Source organism: Gymnodraco acuticeps, unplaced genomic scaffold (assembly GCF_902827175.1).
Source record: "Gymnodraco acuticeps unplaced genomic scaffold, fGymAcu1.1, whole genome shotgun sequence".
In the NCBI taxonomy this organism is placed as follows: domain Eukaryota; kingdom Metazoa; phylum Chordata; class Actinopteri; order Perciformes; family Bathydraconidae; genus Gymnodraco; species Gymnodraco acuticeps.
Window position 1 is genome coordinate 343,982 of NW_022990747.1, and position 16,478 is coordinate 360,459.

Genomic DNA, 16,478 nt, shown 5'->3' on the forward strand with positions numbered 1-16,478 from the left:
TCACAGAAATCAAGTTTCATAGCTCTGGTGATGATAAACAATACAGAGTGATTATAACTCATGGTTACCACATTTCAAAAATGTGTTTAGCTTCTCACTTAAAATAAGTGCTTCCCCTGTATATTTTTCGTTTTATTCTGATTTGCTTAAAGTACCACAAGTATTTCATATCATACAATAGCCACAATAATGACCAAGTGAAAGTTTATTTCACCATTTACATTTCACACAGCATTCGTTTTTCACACCATTAAAAGAAGTCAGACTTGGAATAAATGATAATTGATCCAACTGTTTATTCATGATCTTTACATTTCCAAGATAAAATGGGAAGAGACACAATAAAATGTTTCTGAAATGAACAGAAAAGTGAGTACAGTGTGTAAACATTTCTTTTACTTAGCCAGTCAAACAGTACATTCAAGTATCTGTGCTAAGAATTCCTTCATTGCTAAACTGTGTACAACATCGCTGACACTGAATACATGTTTAGAATACTGAAGAAACAAAGACACACAAGCAACTTCACTAAAGTACACATAATAAAAGTCCCTTTTATATGACCTTGGCTTACTTTATGACTTTGCTGACGATGATTATGTTTCCCCCCAAAAGTGCAAATTCTCAAGACGTATACACTGTGTGCACAATTATTAGTGAGTATTTTGACTATATATAAGCATATTTTTCAACTCCAAGCTGTATAACTTGAATGCGTATTGGATTTAAACATATCAGGTGATGTGAGATGAAAATAAACTGAATGAAATGGGAACATTTTCGTTTTTCCCTTTAGTTGCATAATTATTCTGCACCGAGACCACTGTAGTTGTTCAATCATTGAAATAATCCTCAAAAATACTGCTTGCTAATAATTGTGCACAAAGTTGACATGTAAAGGTATTAATGATATGCAGTGTATTTTGACTGACCTTTGATTACAGTGTGTAACGGAAACAGTGTACTGGATATGTGTGTATGTGTGCTACATGGTCTAGAGCTCTTTTCTTCAGGATCACGAGGTCAGAGGAAACATAAACACAAGGCCCAACATCATCTGTAGCAGCCATATACGGGAGCCAGCCATATTCAGAGCAGATGAGGCAACGTGTGGAGAGGAACAGAGCTGGGTCAAAGGTTTATCATCTCCATTAGAGTCTGATCCAGAATCTGCTTTACGCTCAGGCCCTCTTCTTTAGCACGTGAGAGTTTATCTGTTAATAATAGCATTGCTTGGTTAGAAATCATAAAAAACAAACAGAAAAAAGATGGGGTAAAAACAGACAAAGCCGGGTTAACAAACCGTGTTAGATATGTGCCGATTATGAAAAAACTTGAATGTAAAAAATTACAATTAGTTAGCATTCAATAAGTACATACATATCCTGGAAACTTGAGCCAACTCACTGTGAATATCTTACTAGCTATAGACAGGGCTGTAGTCAAGACTACATGAGCGGATTTTAGGACAAAAGAATGGACATTTGCAAAGTGTTTTAAATGCTTATCAAGACCCTCCAGTATCAAGACTCTTAGACCCTGTACATCAGTTCCAGGTCTATAAAAACAGTATCCATGTCACCCCACATTAGAGACTTCCATTCAAACCCCTTCCCCTTTACGTCACATTATCTTCCTCCACAACTACCCTAAATTCCTTTTATGCCTCTTTATATTTCCGTATGACAGCTTTTAGTCTGTCTAAAGCTTTAACTGTTAAATTGCATTGCTCCCCAACCTTTGATTTTTGACATATACTGCAGTTAGTGACCCATTTCAGAAAGCAGTCATTTAATCACAAGGCACTTGTTCCTGCACATGCCTTCATATACAACTAGTCTGCTTATATTAACCAATTCATCCTTCACACCAAAGTATACTCCCTTCTTTGTTACAATTAAGACTCGAGTGAATTCAAGAGTGTTTCAACTCATAAAAGTAGTTAGATCAGAGACAGCCTGTCAAGAAAAGCAACTGTATTGCCAATGCAAAATTAGCAATACGTGGTCCAAACACTGACATGGGTGAAATGCTACAGATAAAAAAGGGTTTTACAAGGAATATTTGACCACCTGCAGCATTTTAGGAGCCTTTCCCAATCGTCCCCCACTGGCCTTCCCCCCGTGAGCAACAGCACCCCATGCAGGTGCTACAGCCCTGTTAGTAACTGAGTAAATATATCAAGTACATTCTGCAACATCACAGTCTGAGGTTGTCCGACCTCTAATCAGAAACCGCAGCTTTAGCATGCATAATGTGAAAATCATACATTGTTTCCCTTTTGTTAAAAGCATGACTTGGTTTAAGCTTTGCATCGTAGACACGACTGTCTACAACCGTTGTTATATCACAGCATTAGACAATATGCCTGGACGTTTGAGTTTCAGAAGAATGGAAGCATAGGAAAGCCCATTCCTGTTTAATCCTCGTTTAAGGCTACTCTCAGTTCATTGGTCAGAAGGCGGTTTTTCTCAATCTGCTTGTATAGATGGTCTTGACAGTCAGAAAGCAGGTAAGAGAAAAGGGGAAGAGACAGAAGAAATGTTAGTACAACAGACAAAGAGATAGTGCTTTGGAGATCATCACAGAACAAGGGTCAGTCAAGAACTGGACGGCAGACTTCATTAACTCAAACTATAGCAACAACAACATTTGTCATGCCAATAAGTCTCACTAGATGTCAGTAGATATCCTGGTAACCCATGGCAACATCACCTACTCATTAATTCTTATGCGTTTGCTGAGATCTTTTTTTTTTTTTTCCCACAAAGATTTTGAGTAAGGCCTGGAAGAAGCCTACACACATTGACTATTGGTGCAGAATCATCGCTCTGGAAGCATTAACACTAAAATCAATTACCAAGCGGCATTAATGCTTCGTGAAAATGTATGATTTAGACAGAAATGATTATTCTAAAAGAGGTTTGAGTCAGTCCTTTAAATACAAAAATCCTTGATTAGGCACAGTTGATTTTTCTAAGTGTGACAAAGATATAAAGTAAGTTGAAATTGCGTTACGTTTTATATTTTTACTGCACACTTGCAGTAACAATACATGAAGCAGAATAAACCCTATATCCACGCGGGTCATGACTTCTGGTTATTTTTGCCATATTCTTCAAATTCAAATGAAGGCAAGAGGACGGTTGTCATTCATGTGAATATAACAAACACCCCAATACTGCCTTTGCACTCCACAAGGGTCCTCACAAACTGAGAACAAATAAATAAAAAACAGTGAATGGGAGGAGCTTCAGAATTTATTTAAAAGCTACTCAACAAAATAAATGAAAAGACAAAGACAACAGGAATGAAATTAAGAAAGATGGGACAAATAGAAATGAAGAAACATGGCAGGAGAAAGGGGGAAAAGCTGGCAGAGATGGAAGTGTGTTTATTTTACAGGAATAAAAACAGCTCAAAGTTCTGCTTGAGAAATGAAGGAAGGGATGGCAGCAGCAACAGCCCAGTGCGCAGTAGTTACGGGGCAGAAAAGAAATACAGAGACAGAAAGTTGGGCTGTGCTGCAGAGGAGAGAGGTGATGATCAACCAGCTTCTGGGAGAGGGGTGTAAACATTTAGCTGTGAAAAAAGAAGAACACAAGGGTTGGAGAAATAATGAAGAGGAATGGAAGAATAATGACATGCAGAACAAAGGAGCAAGAAAGGGATGCAGAACTGAGCTGGGAAACTATAGAAAACGAGAACAATTAATGTTGCTATGTTGGATGGAGTAATAAAAGAAAAACTAACACGCAGTGATTAGTAAACCAGAATAGGTTTTGGGAAATGTAGCTAAGAATCTAGTCAAAAAGACATGCATTACACCTTTAGTTCACACTCACACAGTCATACATCAAGGTCAGACAAGCAGTGGAGGATACAAATAAAATCCACCAATCTGTAATTAAACTAGATAAAATAAATCACTGCACTCAAACATGCCACTAGAGGGAGCTATTGTTTGTTGGTTAGGGGTGATCTAAGGCACACAGCAGAAAGGAGCTTGTGGTGAATTACATGGAGGTCATGTCGTTGAGGGCGTTGTCCAGCTCCTCGCTGATGGCCTTGTACTTCAGTTTCTGGGCGTACAGCTCGTCTATTGTGTGGCAATTATTTTTCAAGTGGCAGGGAAAGATTTGTAATCAAATTAGAACAGAACAGAAAGAATAATAGAGTCAGAGAACAGAAGTCAAAAGGGAAAACACAAACGGAGAAACTGAAAAGAAGGACAGAAATAGGGAGTGCAAATGGACCAGCTGCTGACGCTGTGTTAAATTCCTGAGGAGTCACTAAGAAACTGAATCACGTGTGCCATGACCCTGTGAGGTCTGCCTGGGACGAGCTGGTTTTGAACAGTCACTACAACAGAGTGCCAAACAGCATCGTGGAGAGAAATGTTCAAGCCGACATGAATAATATCACACGGGCATCAGCGCTTGGTATTTTCCCTCGATAGACAGTCCCTATATTTTTAATGAGGTGTATTCCACACCCTGCTGCCCAGATAAATAACATCCCATTGCACTAATGAATGTTTCTTGAAACTACAGACAACTGCTGTTCATTTGATTATAGTAGAGGACTCAAAGAGGAAACCTGAGTGATGCCTAACACGATGACTTTTGTGTTGCTTTTTGAGAAGGAACTGCCTTGTACATCACAATTGCACTGTGACAAATACGCCCTTACATTTTGTGAAAACAACTTTTTGAAATGCGTAATAACGAAGTGGAAAAGATTCATACCCTCCAGGTCATCGACGGTCTTCTCAAGCTTGGCGACTGATCTCTCAGCGAACTCAGCACGAGTCTCAGCCTGAACAGACAGTCAAACATTAGCAATTCACATCAAGAAGTTAACATTACTAGCTACAGCCCTTCAGGGAATCAAATCACAAAGAAAGCAGAATACATATACAGTGTATGCTTAAGAAAAACAATATATACAGTATAGTTGACAATGAAATCCCTAGTTTAAAAGTTGCTCTACAAAATATAATAAGAAAATAGAAACACAGAATGGATGAACTGTACATTTCCAAGTTAACTCACCTCCTTCAACTTGTCTGTGAGAATCTTGATCTCCTCCTCGTACTTGTCCTCCTTCTGCGAGTACTGTGGTTGCATACAAAGGCCAGAGTCAGGAAAATATTCAGGACAGTTTAAAACACTGATCAAGGGTTTATAATGTGGGTTGATTGGAATGTATCCTCTTGGTCAGACAGCCTTACCTTTTCAGCCTGGGCCTCCAGAGACTTCAGGTTGTTCTGCACGGTTCTCAGCTCCTCCTCGAGCTCAGAGCATTTGCTGTTGATGTATGGTTTGGTTCACAAGCAGAAATGATGCCATAAACAAACAGAAAAAGATACAATCGGAATGAGTCTGAAATGGTATTTAAAGTTGTGACTTTATGAGGAATAGATGTGTGGGGGGGGGGGGTGTTTTTACCCTTCAGACATCTCAGCGCGCTCCTCTGTACGTTCCAAGTCACTCTCAATGATCACAAGCTTTCGTGCCACCTGAAGTCAACACATGATACATCAGAAGGAGTTACATTTCTTCTGCTATTGTCACTGATCATTTAATGACTTGGTGCCAATAATATACATCCAGAAGAAAGTGTGAATCGACGTCAGCTGCTGCATTGAAGTGAAAGAATGTAGAAACCGCTATGCTCAAATTTCAAAGTGCCGTGAATAGCGGAGAAACATGCCTCCTCGTATTTGCGGTCAGCTTCTTCTGCGATGTGTTTGGCCTCCTTCAGCTGGATCTCCTGCAACTCCATCTTCTCCTCGTCTTTCATGGCCCTGTTCTCAATGACCTTCATGCCTCTGAGGGAAAGAAAAAATATCAAGGGCAAGTCATGGGCATCACAGCAGGCCAATGTTATGATAATTCCCTTTTTTAAGACTGACAAAGCTCAGTAGTTTGTCTTATAAACTGACCATGAAAATGCATTCTTTTAAATTAAGTTTACCACCAAGCACCTAGTTAATTCAGTATCACAATGTTTAAGGGGGTTTGAATAGTGAAAAAAAAGACTACATATATATTTTGACGTACATCTGATGACAATGAATGATGGTTCGAATGGATGGATGGATTACAGACAGTATTTTTTTTCTTATTCTGGTAGTGTTCAAAATGAGAGCAAATAATGACCGGGTGTGTATGCAACATAAACACAAAGTGCCAAGAGGGAGAAATGGGACTCTATTATGCTCTAAATACCTGCACACGTCACGCTTAAAGACAACACTTGTGTTTTCATCAAAATTCCACAGTTGTGCTTTTCACATTTTTCCAGGAGTTCTAGAATCAATTGTATATTAACAATTGAGAATGTGTCCTATTATGCAAAGCTAAACTACTTTTCTAACCCTGTGTTTAAATGTATTAGATCCTACTGATCATTATTGCAATTTTACTTCCAGCCACCAGTGGCAGCACTGAGGTGTAAGGAGTGGCACTCCTGCAGAGTGCATCAGGTGCATGATTTGATTTTTAGCATACAGTTTAGAAGAATACACCATTTCAAATCAGAAATACTGTCCTATCCATGCAACATTAGTATTTTTCATAAAGAGTATACTTCACATACAGGTACTTCTAAAGGCGATGAAGAAATTAAAATCTCATAATGTAAGGGTAAATGTATATGAATTGTACAACAAACAGAGGGGCGTATCGTATGAGTGGACCAAGTGGGTCTGTTCTCCAGGTGAGGGTACCCACCTCTCGCTCTCATCAGCAGCCTTCTCAGCCTCCTCCAGCTTGGTCAGCGCCGTGGACAGACGCTCCTGAGCCCGGTCCAACTCCTCCTCAACCAGCTGGATACGTCTGTTCAGGGAAGCTACATCTGCCTCAGCCTAGGAGAGCAAAACAACAAGATCCTAGAGTCAAATCAAGTTCATTAGTATAGCCCTAAATCAATTTCAATTGGATTCACAGGCCTACAACATCCAGCCCATCCCTTGCACTCCTATGGGAGCTTGGGCTGGGTCAGAAACAAACCCAAGGGAGGGATGCACCAGCGTGCACATTTTATTTGTTAAGCAAGTGGCATTTTGGATGGATCTACTTTTAATACATCTTCAAACCCCGTGTAAGAAGCACTTACATACACTTTTAGACTCATATATCCACCATTCTTCCCCTCTTGCCAGGCGAGCCTGCAATTCCCTGTGTTACAGTGATTCAGTTATCCTGTCCCAGACATAATTAGCAACAAAACATGGCTACAATTCAATGTTTTGGAAGTGGGGAAATAAGCTCCTTTGTGTTCAAACTAGCTTGTAGCCTGCTGCAGTTTTACAAAGAGAGGATTTCAGAGGTCCTGTGGTGCTGCTGCTGCAACATTAGCCAACTTGTTACAGGGCTGTTTGTTTATTCGGGACATACCGGGGTGGTGCCCTATCATCTACTACTCATCGTGTGTTTGCATCCTACAATACAGATAATTTCAAGCATGTCTACCTGCGATAGAGTATTAAACCGTCTGTCTGGGCCTTGCAGCCATGCTTTTTGACCAGATTTACGCCTAATGCCGTCGACAGCCTGGGGACTAATTGCCTTAAATGTAATAGCGGCTTACTGATTCCCTCGCACTCCTCTCCTGGTTCAGTTCCCTCTGAAGTCCCGCTGCACGGTCCTCCGCCACATCGGCCTGGTCCTGCAGCGACTTGATTTTCTTCTTCACAGCATCCAGAGAGTTCCCACCGGCCATTTTTGCTCTTTTTTGTGTCAGCTAAGCTAGTTTTGGCTCACTCGGCTCTGTGCAGGCTGAACGCAGACACACACTCTTGGAGATGCGGCGCGTCTGATCCCTACCCCCACCGCCTTTAATCGACCGCTGATGAGGATTGGGACGTGCCACCAACCCCGGAAGTAACCGATTATTAACCCCACGCTTGTTCTACAATGTATCACATGAATACAAAAAACATATAATAATTGTGCTAATTTACATTTAAGTTGTTTTCCTAATTAAATTCATGTAATTGTTCCTACTTTGTGTCACTTATGGTTAAAACTATGTGTGCATCCCCTACTGGTAATTTGAGCCAACCCTATCAAAATCCCAGCTCCAACCATTACACTGAAGATTTAGCAGCTAAACTAAAAATGTTTACATGTAAAATGATATGTAATAGTTTTACATAATGAACACAGCTTAAATCATAGTAGGTTTATTACTATTTTTGTTATTATTGTGATTATTTTTGTTTTTAATAGCATTATTATGAGTATCAGTGATGCAATGTAACTGTAAGGCTACTGTTTCACATGAATACATTCATTTATGAATTTGGCTAATTTCCAATGTTTTTTTTCTAATTAAATTCATGTAATACTTTCCTACTTCTTGTCTAATGTATGAAGTGTTGTAATGAACAAAATCCCAGCTCCAACCATTATACTGAAGATTCAGCAGTTAAGCTACAATTATGTACATCACAGTATATGTAATCATCTGATGAATTAACACAGCCTAATATAATCACAATACTACACAAATATTATTAATAGTAATCATACTATGATTTAGTATGATTATTATTAGTAATATTTGTTTAGTATTGTGGTTATTATTGTTGTAATTAATAGTAGTATTATGAGTATCAGTGATGGAGTCTAACTAAAAGTACTGTCCTTAAATAGGCCCACCATTTTTGCAGTAGACTACTTGTACTGTACTTCACTGGAGTAGGGTCTATTTCTACTTTACAACCTTATCATTGATTTATGATTTAATAACTAAATTTGATACGTTATAGATTTAGATCATTTATACACATTTTAAATAGACAAATAATTATGATATATCTTTATATAGAAATTGTGTGCAGAAACACACAAATGTTTGCATTGCATTGATTTGTTTTGTTTTTTTGCAACTTGATTATGGAATTATTTGTATTTGTATGTTTTTGTTTGTGTATTTGTTTGTTTATAGTTAAGTTGTATTTAAGGGAATCTCGTATTATGCATCTGACATGTACTTTTTTAGTTGCCCTGTCATTCAATCAAACAATAAAGTTGTTGAATATTGTTGTTGTGCTGTATTTGTTTTCAACATTGTTGTGGCAGATTGTAACATATAATCAGGCCTATTTGGTGTAATATGTAAAGCAGTCAATAAAGAGGTATTTTCATCAAGGTAAGACATAATTGTAAGGTGTCAACTGAAACCAGAACAACCGCAAATCTGTCAGGGATCTCCTTGTAAAATGCCCCCCTTGAAACCCAACACTGGCTGAGATTTTATCCAAATGAGTTGGGAACACACTGGTAAGCCAGTGTTGCTGGGACCTTACCATTTACAGCACAAGAGCTACATTTAACCGTTCATTTTTTTAAATCCTATTCAACCCACAAGTCTCCCATAATTACTTGTTGCACAACTTAATAATTAGAGTAATATAGGGGGTTGGTAATCATATTCATGGCACCCAAAGGGGGGTTTAAGGGTCAAACCATTAGGCAATGAGTGACCCGATGGGGCTTCCCCACCAGTCAGGTACTGAAATGTAATGCCAAACTCACATCTGTGGCTTTCTTCTCAGCAAGCTCAAGTTTCTCCTGGGCGTCCTTCAGGGCCTCAGAGTACTTCTCCAACTCATCCTCAGTTGACTTCAGCTTCTTCTGCAGTGCTAACAGGTCATCATCAAGCTTCATTGCAGAAAAAAACAAGAGGAGATGTACTAACATGCAGACAGATTCATTATCCACACAGTCAATAACATTAAGTATGTGGCACCTGATGGTGTCTGTGAAAAATCTCTAAGGTGTGAAAACAATACATATTTGCTCTACATAGGCCTACTAAACACTTGTTAAACCAATTAGAAACCAATCAATCTAGGCTGAGAACATATTTATTATATATCACAGCTGAATCATAAGAAAGTCATTGATAAATGCAAAATTCCCACTTCATGCAGCTTAAATATTAAGTAAAACAATGGAAAAACGCAACCTTATGATTTCAATTTGTTTTTATTAATTCTTTGAGACACCCATATTTAGTGGTGTAGTGGGCGTTGGACGCGGGGGTACGCTGTACCCCCACTTATTTGGAGCATGATCTTTTTTTCAATAGTCTAATACAGGGGTACTCAAATACAAATCTTAAAGGTCCAAAATAAATGTTTCAATAAGACAAAGGTCCGTTTATTACGGTCATTCAAACTTTTAAACAATTGCAACAAGATTCTTAACACAAGGTTGCAAAAACAAAAATAATCTGTATGCAGCAGTTTTCATTGTTATTGTGTCTGTGCTTGACCCCTCAGAGTCGCAGAGTAAGAGCTGCACAGTTATGAATAAAGGCAGCTGCACCCTCTTTCATTCAGCATTCCCATTATTGCTTTATAAATGTATTCCCCCTTGTGCGTCCACTGAGGTTCGTCAGGCCCAACACATCTTCAACAAACTCCCCCTTTGCCTCATCATAAAAACTCACAAACACCAGCAACTGAGCATTGTCAGTGGTGTCAGTGGACTCACCCACAGCTAAGGAAATGCACTGTGCATTTTTTATTCCATCACAAAGCTGATGAATCAAATCACCAGCCAGTATGTATGTTCTTCTGGTTGCTGTGGAATCTGAGAGGGAGATTTGCTTTGACCTGTTATTTCCTCTTTGTGTTTGCCTTCAACATGGTGTCCATCACTTCAGTCATGCATTCTTTTATACTTCAGTTATTATCCAGTGGAAAGTCCTTACCTACTGGCCTAGTTAAATCAAAGTGGTTACTTTTTTTTGTCTGGGCAGTGTAGTTTTACACACCGTCTTATTTGACTTTCTCAGGACTTAAAACAGTTTTTTGGGGGCAGACCCCCTCAAAGAAAAAAATATATTTACACACGTAAGGTCATCATCTTAACAGTTGTGTATGCTCATCCGTGAGCAGAGCATCAAGTTGACATGTCTATTACAGCTGAATGCGGCGATTACCATTTTGTTCAGCAAAACGCCTCACAAACGTATTAAGATCAACAGCTTCAGTGCGTTTTGATTCAATGCTGAGTACAGCCAAACTGACAGTCTCTTCTCTGTCATTGTAGACCGCAAATACCTCATTCCTTCAGTGCTTGGGTCCGAATGCTTCTCGTTTTGCGCCGTCCAGTTCAAAATGAAATCGCCGCCAATCGTATGTCCACGCTCGCGCCAGGACCGGGGGAGGGGTTACATGACGTGCATCTTGTGCTGCATTCATTTGCACTCGGACATTAGAGACTTTCTCTCATAAATGTCCGATGAGCCACAACTTTTCTTTCAAAACAAAGCTGCCAACTGGGGTGGCAAGGCCTATTTGTAGGGTGTCAGTTGCCACCCCGGTAGGTGAAACTAGGCTACTAGCTACAGTACAGATGGAACTAGATGAGCTGTTAACTCTCGCTCTGAATTTTTTTTTTTTAATTCTCGCTCTGACTTAGACAGGTTGAAAGAGACACACACATTTTTCCCACCCGCAGTCCGCGAAGACCCGCCCTACTGTGCCTCTGATTCGCAGATTGTTTGGGGGTGGGGGGGACGCTGACTGGATGCTGAATGTGATTGGACCAAAGCGTTGACACACACAGTGGAACAGTCAGACATGCAGAGCGCTGTTTGCAGTGGACATAGCGGAGAATTTTGACTCGTTGCGAATGCGTTGTGGCGATGTCTCACATATAATACAGAGAGATAATACATATGAAAAGTATAATTTGCTCAGAGTCCGGAGACAGTGGTGGTTCGGTCCGGATCCGGACCGGAGTCCGTAGTTTGAGGATGCCTGGTCTAATACATAAAATCATTGCCAGTGTTATTAGTTGCAAGTGTGTATTTGTTGTAATAATGACAAAAACATAATTCATTTCACAGTAAGTAATTATAATAAAAAATAAAAACGATTTCCTTAAAACATTATGCTTCGTGATCACGCTCGTGACCCCGCGGCGAGCTGGGGGTGCCAGTGACACACCCCCAGCTCGCCGCCCGCCGATTTTGCGGCAGCTCTTTCCCTCAAGAACGCTAACGAAAAAGCTCTATAATGGCAGAATTTTTTTTTTTACTTTACTTCTTTTCTAAAAAGAATATCATTGACAAGAAGAAAGAGGCTAGCAGCACCGAAGCTACAAGTGAAGCTGCTACTAGTACTACATCATCAGAAGAGCCGTGGATAATGCTAGCACTAACGTTAACGTTAGCTGCGCTAGCAACGTTCCCCTGGCTAGCTCAAGCTCACCTTTCCCAGAGGTATGGACGGAGGAGATGTGGCGGAGGAAACAAGAGGTGTGTGCAGGGCCGGCCCTGACCAATTTGCTGCCCTAGGCAAGATTTTAGCTGGCGCCCCCCCCCCCCCCCCCCCCCCCCCCAAATGCAGACACTTACACTTACTCGCGCGTGCACGGTTGTGGCATGACCACCAAAACAGAAAGACTGTAACTGTATCTAGTTTCCTATCCATTTGAACATGATTTAAGTGGGGGGGGGGGACCTCACCTCCTCTAGGGGGGTCCGGGGGCATGCACCCCTGGGAAGACTTTTTTTTGTAATATTGAAGTTAAAAGCATCAATCTGGTGTACTTTGAGAGCAACATTAGGAAATCTATGGATACATCTCTCAACACCCAGATGAAACAGAACTCTAAGCAGATTTTCTTTTTCTTTATGGATATTTTACAAATCACTCCCCTTTCAAACTGTATTCTTGTTTATTAATAACAACTTTTTTGTACTGTCATATAGTATTTTATACCTGTTTTTCACCTATTCTCTTATTTTTTTATAACTATAATGATCATATAAAGGTGTGCCTTAACCTCACTGAGCTGAGGTTATCAGAGCCGCTCAGTCTTTCAGGAGAGAGCTCTCTAAAGCTCTCCCCCCGCGGCCGCTTACACAGTAAATTCCAATGTTAATAAAAGCACACAGAAGCTGTGTACGTATTTTGGGAGTTAGATTTATTTTTAAATTAACACAAATACAAAATTAAAACCTATAATTGCACACTAAAACCATTATTTAAAAAAAAGAACAATTTCACATAAACCTATGGTTTTTACTGGGGCAGTTCAACTTGATTTGGTGGGGGGGTAGTTTATGGGCGCTGTACGCAATATAGGCGTAGTTCTGTTACTATAAGATAATAAGATGTACTTTGTTGATCCAAAATTGGGAAATGGTGTTGTTGTGAAATAAAAAAAATTTTTTTTTTTTATTTCTAACTTTTTTTTTCTTTTTTTCTCCCCAATTTTCGGTGCCCCCTATGGGTTGATGCGCCCTTAGCATTCGCCTATACTGCCTATGCCGAGGGCCGGCCCTGGGGGTGTGTGTGTGTGTGTGTGTGTGTGTGTGTGTGTGTGTGTGTGTGTGTGTGTGTGTGTGTGTGTGTGTGTGTGTGTGTGTGTGTGTGTGTGTGTGTGTGTGTGTGTGTGTGTGTGTGTGTGTGTGTGTGTGTGTGTGTGTGTGTGTGTGTGTGTGTGTGTGTGTGTGTGTGTGTGTGAGAGGACTGTGTGTGTGAGACTGCGTGTGTGTGAGGACTGTGTGAAGCCAAACGCTGCCTTATTTGCAATGTAGGCTTTTTAACTCAGAATAATTTCAAATCCAGATAGATCAATGTTCTTTGCATAAGTAGGCTATATTTTTTCGTTTCGTTTATTTATTTCGTTTTCGTTATTATTCGTTATATTTATACGTTAATTTCAGGACGACACCCTTTGGGGAATTTTGTCTTTGTTTGTTATGAGTTTTAAATAGATTTTGAAAGTGGAGATAGAGAGAAGAGAATGATGAGAGATGAGAGGAGAGGATGAGAGGCACGAGAGGAGAGCCGAGAGATGGAGAGACGAGAGAGAGAAGGAGAGAGATGAGCGAGTGAGAGAGAGAATGAGAGAGGAGATCGGAGAGAGAGAGAGAGAGAGAAGCAGCGCTGTCTGCTTAGTTGCAATACTGTAGCTTATGCAATTTAGGCCTATACATTGTTTATGTAATGTATGTATCTGTGTGTCCATGGTTTTGAGTCTGTGTGTGTGTTGAGCACAGCGCCGTCTTCTTTTTGCAGTACAGTAACTACAGTAGGATTAAGCATACATGCCGGTTTCTGTGGACCTGTCTGCCCGTTTTGTGAGTGCACTGCGCGTGTGCGCACTTGTGTGGCATTGTTTGGACCTAATTAAAATAGCGTCCCCCCAGTAAAAAAATTCCCACTACACCACTGCCCATATTATTCTTCAGTCCCAGGATATTTTACACGCAGGAATAACGAAGTGCTATAGGCGCACCGTGCCATTAGCACCAGCGCGTAAAAGCACCGGTGCGCATTTCTCACTGGCTGCCGACCTGTTTGCTCTTGTCCTCGGCTGCTTTCTTGTCTGACTCGGCCTGTTCAGCTCTGTCCATGGCGTTCTCCTTGTCGAGCTTGAGCATCTGCATCTTCTTCTTGATGGCATCCATGGCTGCTTATTGTCTGGGGTTTCCTCCACGCAAATACAAAAACTAAATAAACTGAAAGAAATGATCGGAGCGTCTGAACCACACTGAACGCCAAGCTGGAGTGCGAGCTCGCCTGGGTTGTATGCGTCAAATATGCAGTTTGGCAAGCAGTGACTGGACATCCAACACTTTTTTTTAAACAAGTGCGGCTGTTTGTCAACGTGGTACCTGTCTTTTTATCTGGATCTCTTCAGTGATTCGCTCTTCCAAGACATTTGACCACTTCTGTGACTATGTATGGGGTACAGACGTCAGGAGGGCACTCCCCCCTCACACCAAGACCTCCCATTCCACTCCTTTTTCTAACACCCCTCAAGTGACAGGCAAGAAGAAAAAAAGACAAGGCTCCAAAAAGTATAACTTCTGAGGGGGATTATTGGAAGAAACATGCTGATACAGTTAATGTTCTTAGCCTGCTATCACCCAGGATGATAACCAAGAAAATACATGGAGCTGCTGTGACGCAAGTCAAATTTCAGACTTGATCTGACAAATAAAGTAATATCGTATCGTATCGTATCGTACATGGGAGAAACTCAAATTAAACAATTACACCTGACTGTACCAACTTAAAGGATTTCAAACATTGTCTTAACAAATCATGTATTGAAACTTATTTAAACATAGTTGCTACTGTTGTACTTCCCCATTGATCACAGCTAAACAAACCCAGCTGATTGGATAAGCCCCTGTGAAAGCTCTTCTCCCTCTGTGAACTGTCATATTAGCCAGTGGCTTGTTTGTCTTCAAGGATCATTTCAGCCACTCCCTCACAGCATAGCTGAACATCCGAAAGAGCAATCAGATAGGCTTTGGTGCCTGTGGAGGTATATCAACAATTGTGTCCAGCTCCTCCCTCAGCTGATGCATGCCTGAGGGTTATATAGCAAAAGGACCACAGTGGATATATTGGCATGGAAGAGCGTGTGCAGAAGTTTGGCATTTCAACAGCCCTCGCCACCCCCCACTGCGTGATTGTTCATGGGGCCGCTGGCACCCCCGCAGCTGTCATACAACCTGTGAAGATGAAGAATCGTTGGGTAATAAAAGTGTATAGTCGACTTAAGCAATTCATTTTTTTACGTGTTCAAGTAAACATTGAGAAGCAGAATCAGGCTTAATATAGATACATATACTGTAAATTAATGGATGAAAACAACATTAGAGGATAGAAATGACATACAAAGAATAAGATTACAGGGTTATGTAATACTTTATTAACACACTGACACTGAAAGTATTTTGTCATTCTCTAAAGAGCCATTGGAATCTACTATACTTCCTTTTGTACTTGTCTTCACTATTCTGCTTGTGTTTTGTTGAGTGCATATGTTGTGATCTTACTGCTTTGAAAACACCTGTTTGACTCTCCACTCCCATCCTCACAAAAACAAGCAGTCAAAATAATAAATCACATCAAAGCACTATCTTCCAACTTCCTAAGTCTTTATCCATCATAGAAAGAATTGGATAAAGCTAATAAAAATGCTCATTGTTTTGAACAAAGAATCCAACAAATTGCTTGAAAAACGTTGTAGTTACATTTAGTTTCAAGATTATATTCTAAAAAGTTGGACAAGTTACATTTAAAAGCGTTTTGCATCACATTTGTTCCCTTTTCTTCTGCATTTGTTATGCTTATATTTGATCTCTTAGCCGCTTCAGTTGATATCCTTCCTATGAAGTTTTTTAAGGCCGTCAGCTGTCACTGTGTGTTGTCATGCTGCTATGTGTTTTGTGGACTGTTAAGCAGCCAGCCAGGCATGCCAGTCATATACAGAGATCAGAGCGGCTCATGGCGCAATCCATGTCACCCTATCACCCTGGATACACGGCGAGATGGACATCCACACATTTTACCTTTCCAACAAGTAATGATTTACTCAGACTGAGGGTCGGGGATTCAATTCAGCGGTCTCTTTTTATTTATTTAATCGTTTATTTGGCAGGGACAATGCACAGTAATGAACACTTTAAACATTCAAATGTAT

At 40.3% G+C, this 16,478-nt stretch overlaps 1 protein-coding gene across 8 annotated transcripts; it reads right to left on the reverse strand.

The window, feature by feature from the left end:
• Window positions 1–272: 272 nt before the first annotated feature.
• LOC117556693 (tropomyosin alpha-1 chain-like) lies at window positions 273–14,623 on the reverse strand. 8 transcript variants are annotated; one of them, XM_034232170.1, is made up of 10 exons: window positions 14,335–14,622; window positions 9,549–9,674; window positions 6,738–6,871; window positions 5,716–5,833; window positions 5,451–5,521; window positions 5,234–5,309; window positions 5,055–5,117; window positions 4,749–4,818; window positions 4,021–4,099; window positions 3,417–3,582 (listed from the first exon to the last, which is right to left on the reverse strand). In XM_034232170.1, exons 1-10 carry the CDS (start codon window positions 14,446–14,448, stop codon window positions 3,579–3,581), a joined length of 855 nt encoding a protein of 284 aa, XP_034088061.1. In that variant the 5' UTR covers window positions 14,449–14,622; the 3' UTR covers window positions 3,417–3,578. The 8 variants fall into 8 exon arrangements, with proteins under 8 accessions (XP_034088060.1, XP_034088066.1, XP_034088064.1 ...); XM_034232169.1 differs by lacking the exons at window positions 3,417–3,582; window positions 4,021–4,099 and adding an exon at window positions 273–1,214 and having other exon boundaries at window positions 14,335–14,620; XM_034232173.1 differs by lacking the exons at window positions 3,417–3,582; window positions 4,021–4,099 and adding an exon at window positions 1,221–2,493.
• Window positions 14,624–16,478: the final 1,855 nt, after the last annotated feature.

Bases quoted from the DNA above. Each gene is read 5' to 3' on its own strand.
- LOC117556693 (XM_034232168.1), bottom strand. From the start codon at position 14,448: ATGGATGCCATCAAGAAGAAGATGCAGATGCTCAAGCTCGACAAGGAG. The intron at 5,834-6,737 runs GTGGGTACCCTC...TCTTTCCCTCAG, and splicing joins GCTGCTGATGAGAGCGAGAG to AGGCATGAAGGTCATTGAGA. The intron at 5,522-5,715 runs GCATGTTTCTCC...TGTTGACTTCAG, and splicing joins CTGACCGCAAATACGAGGAG to GTGGCACGAAAGCTTGTGAT.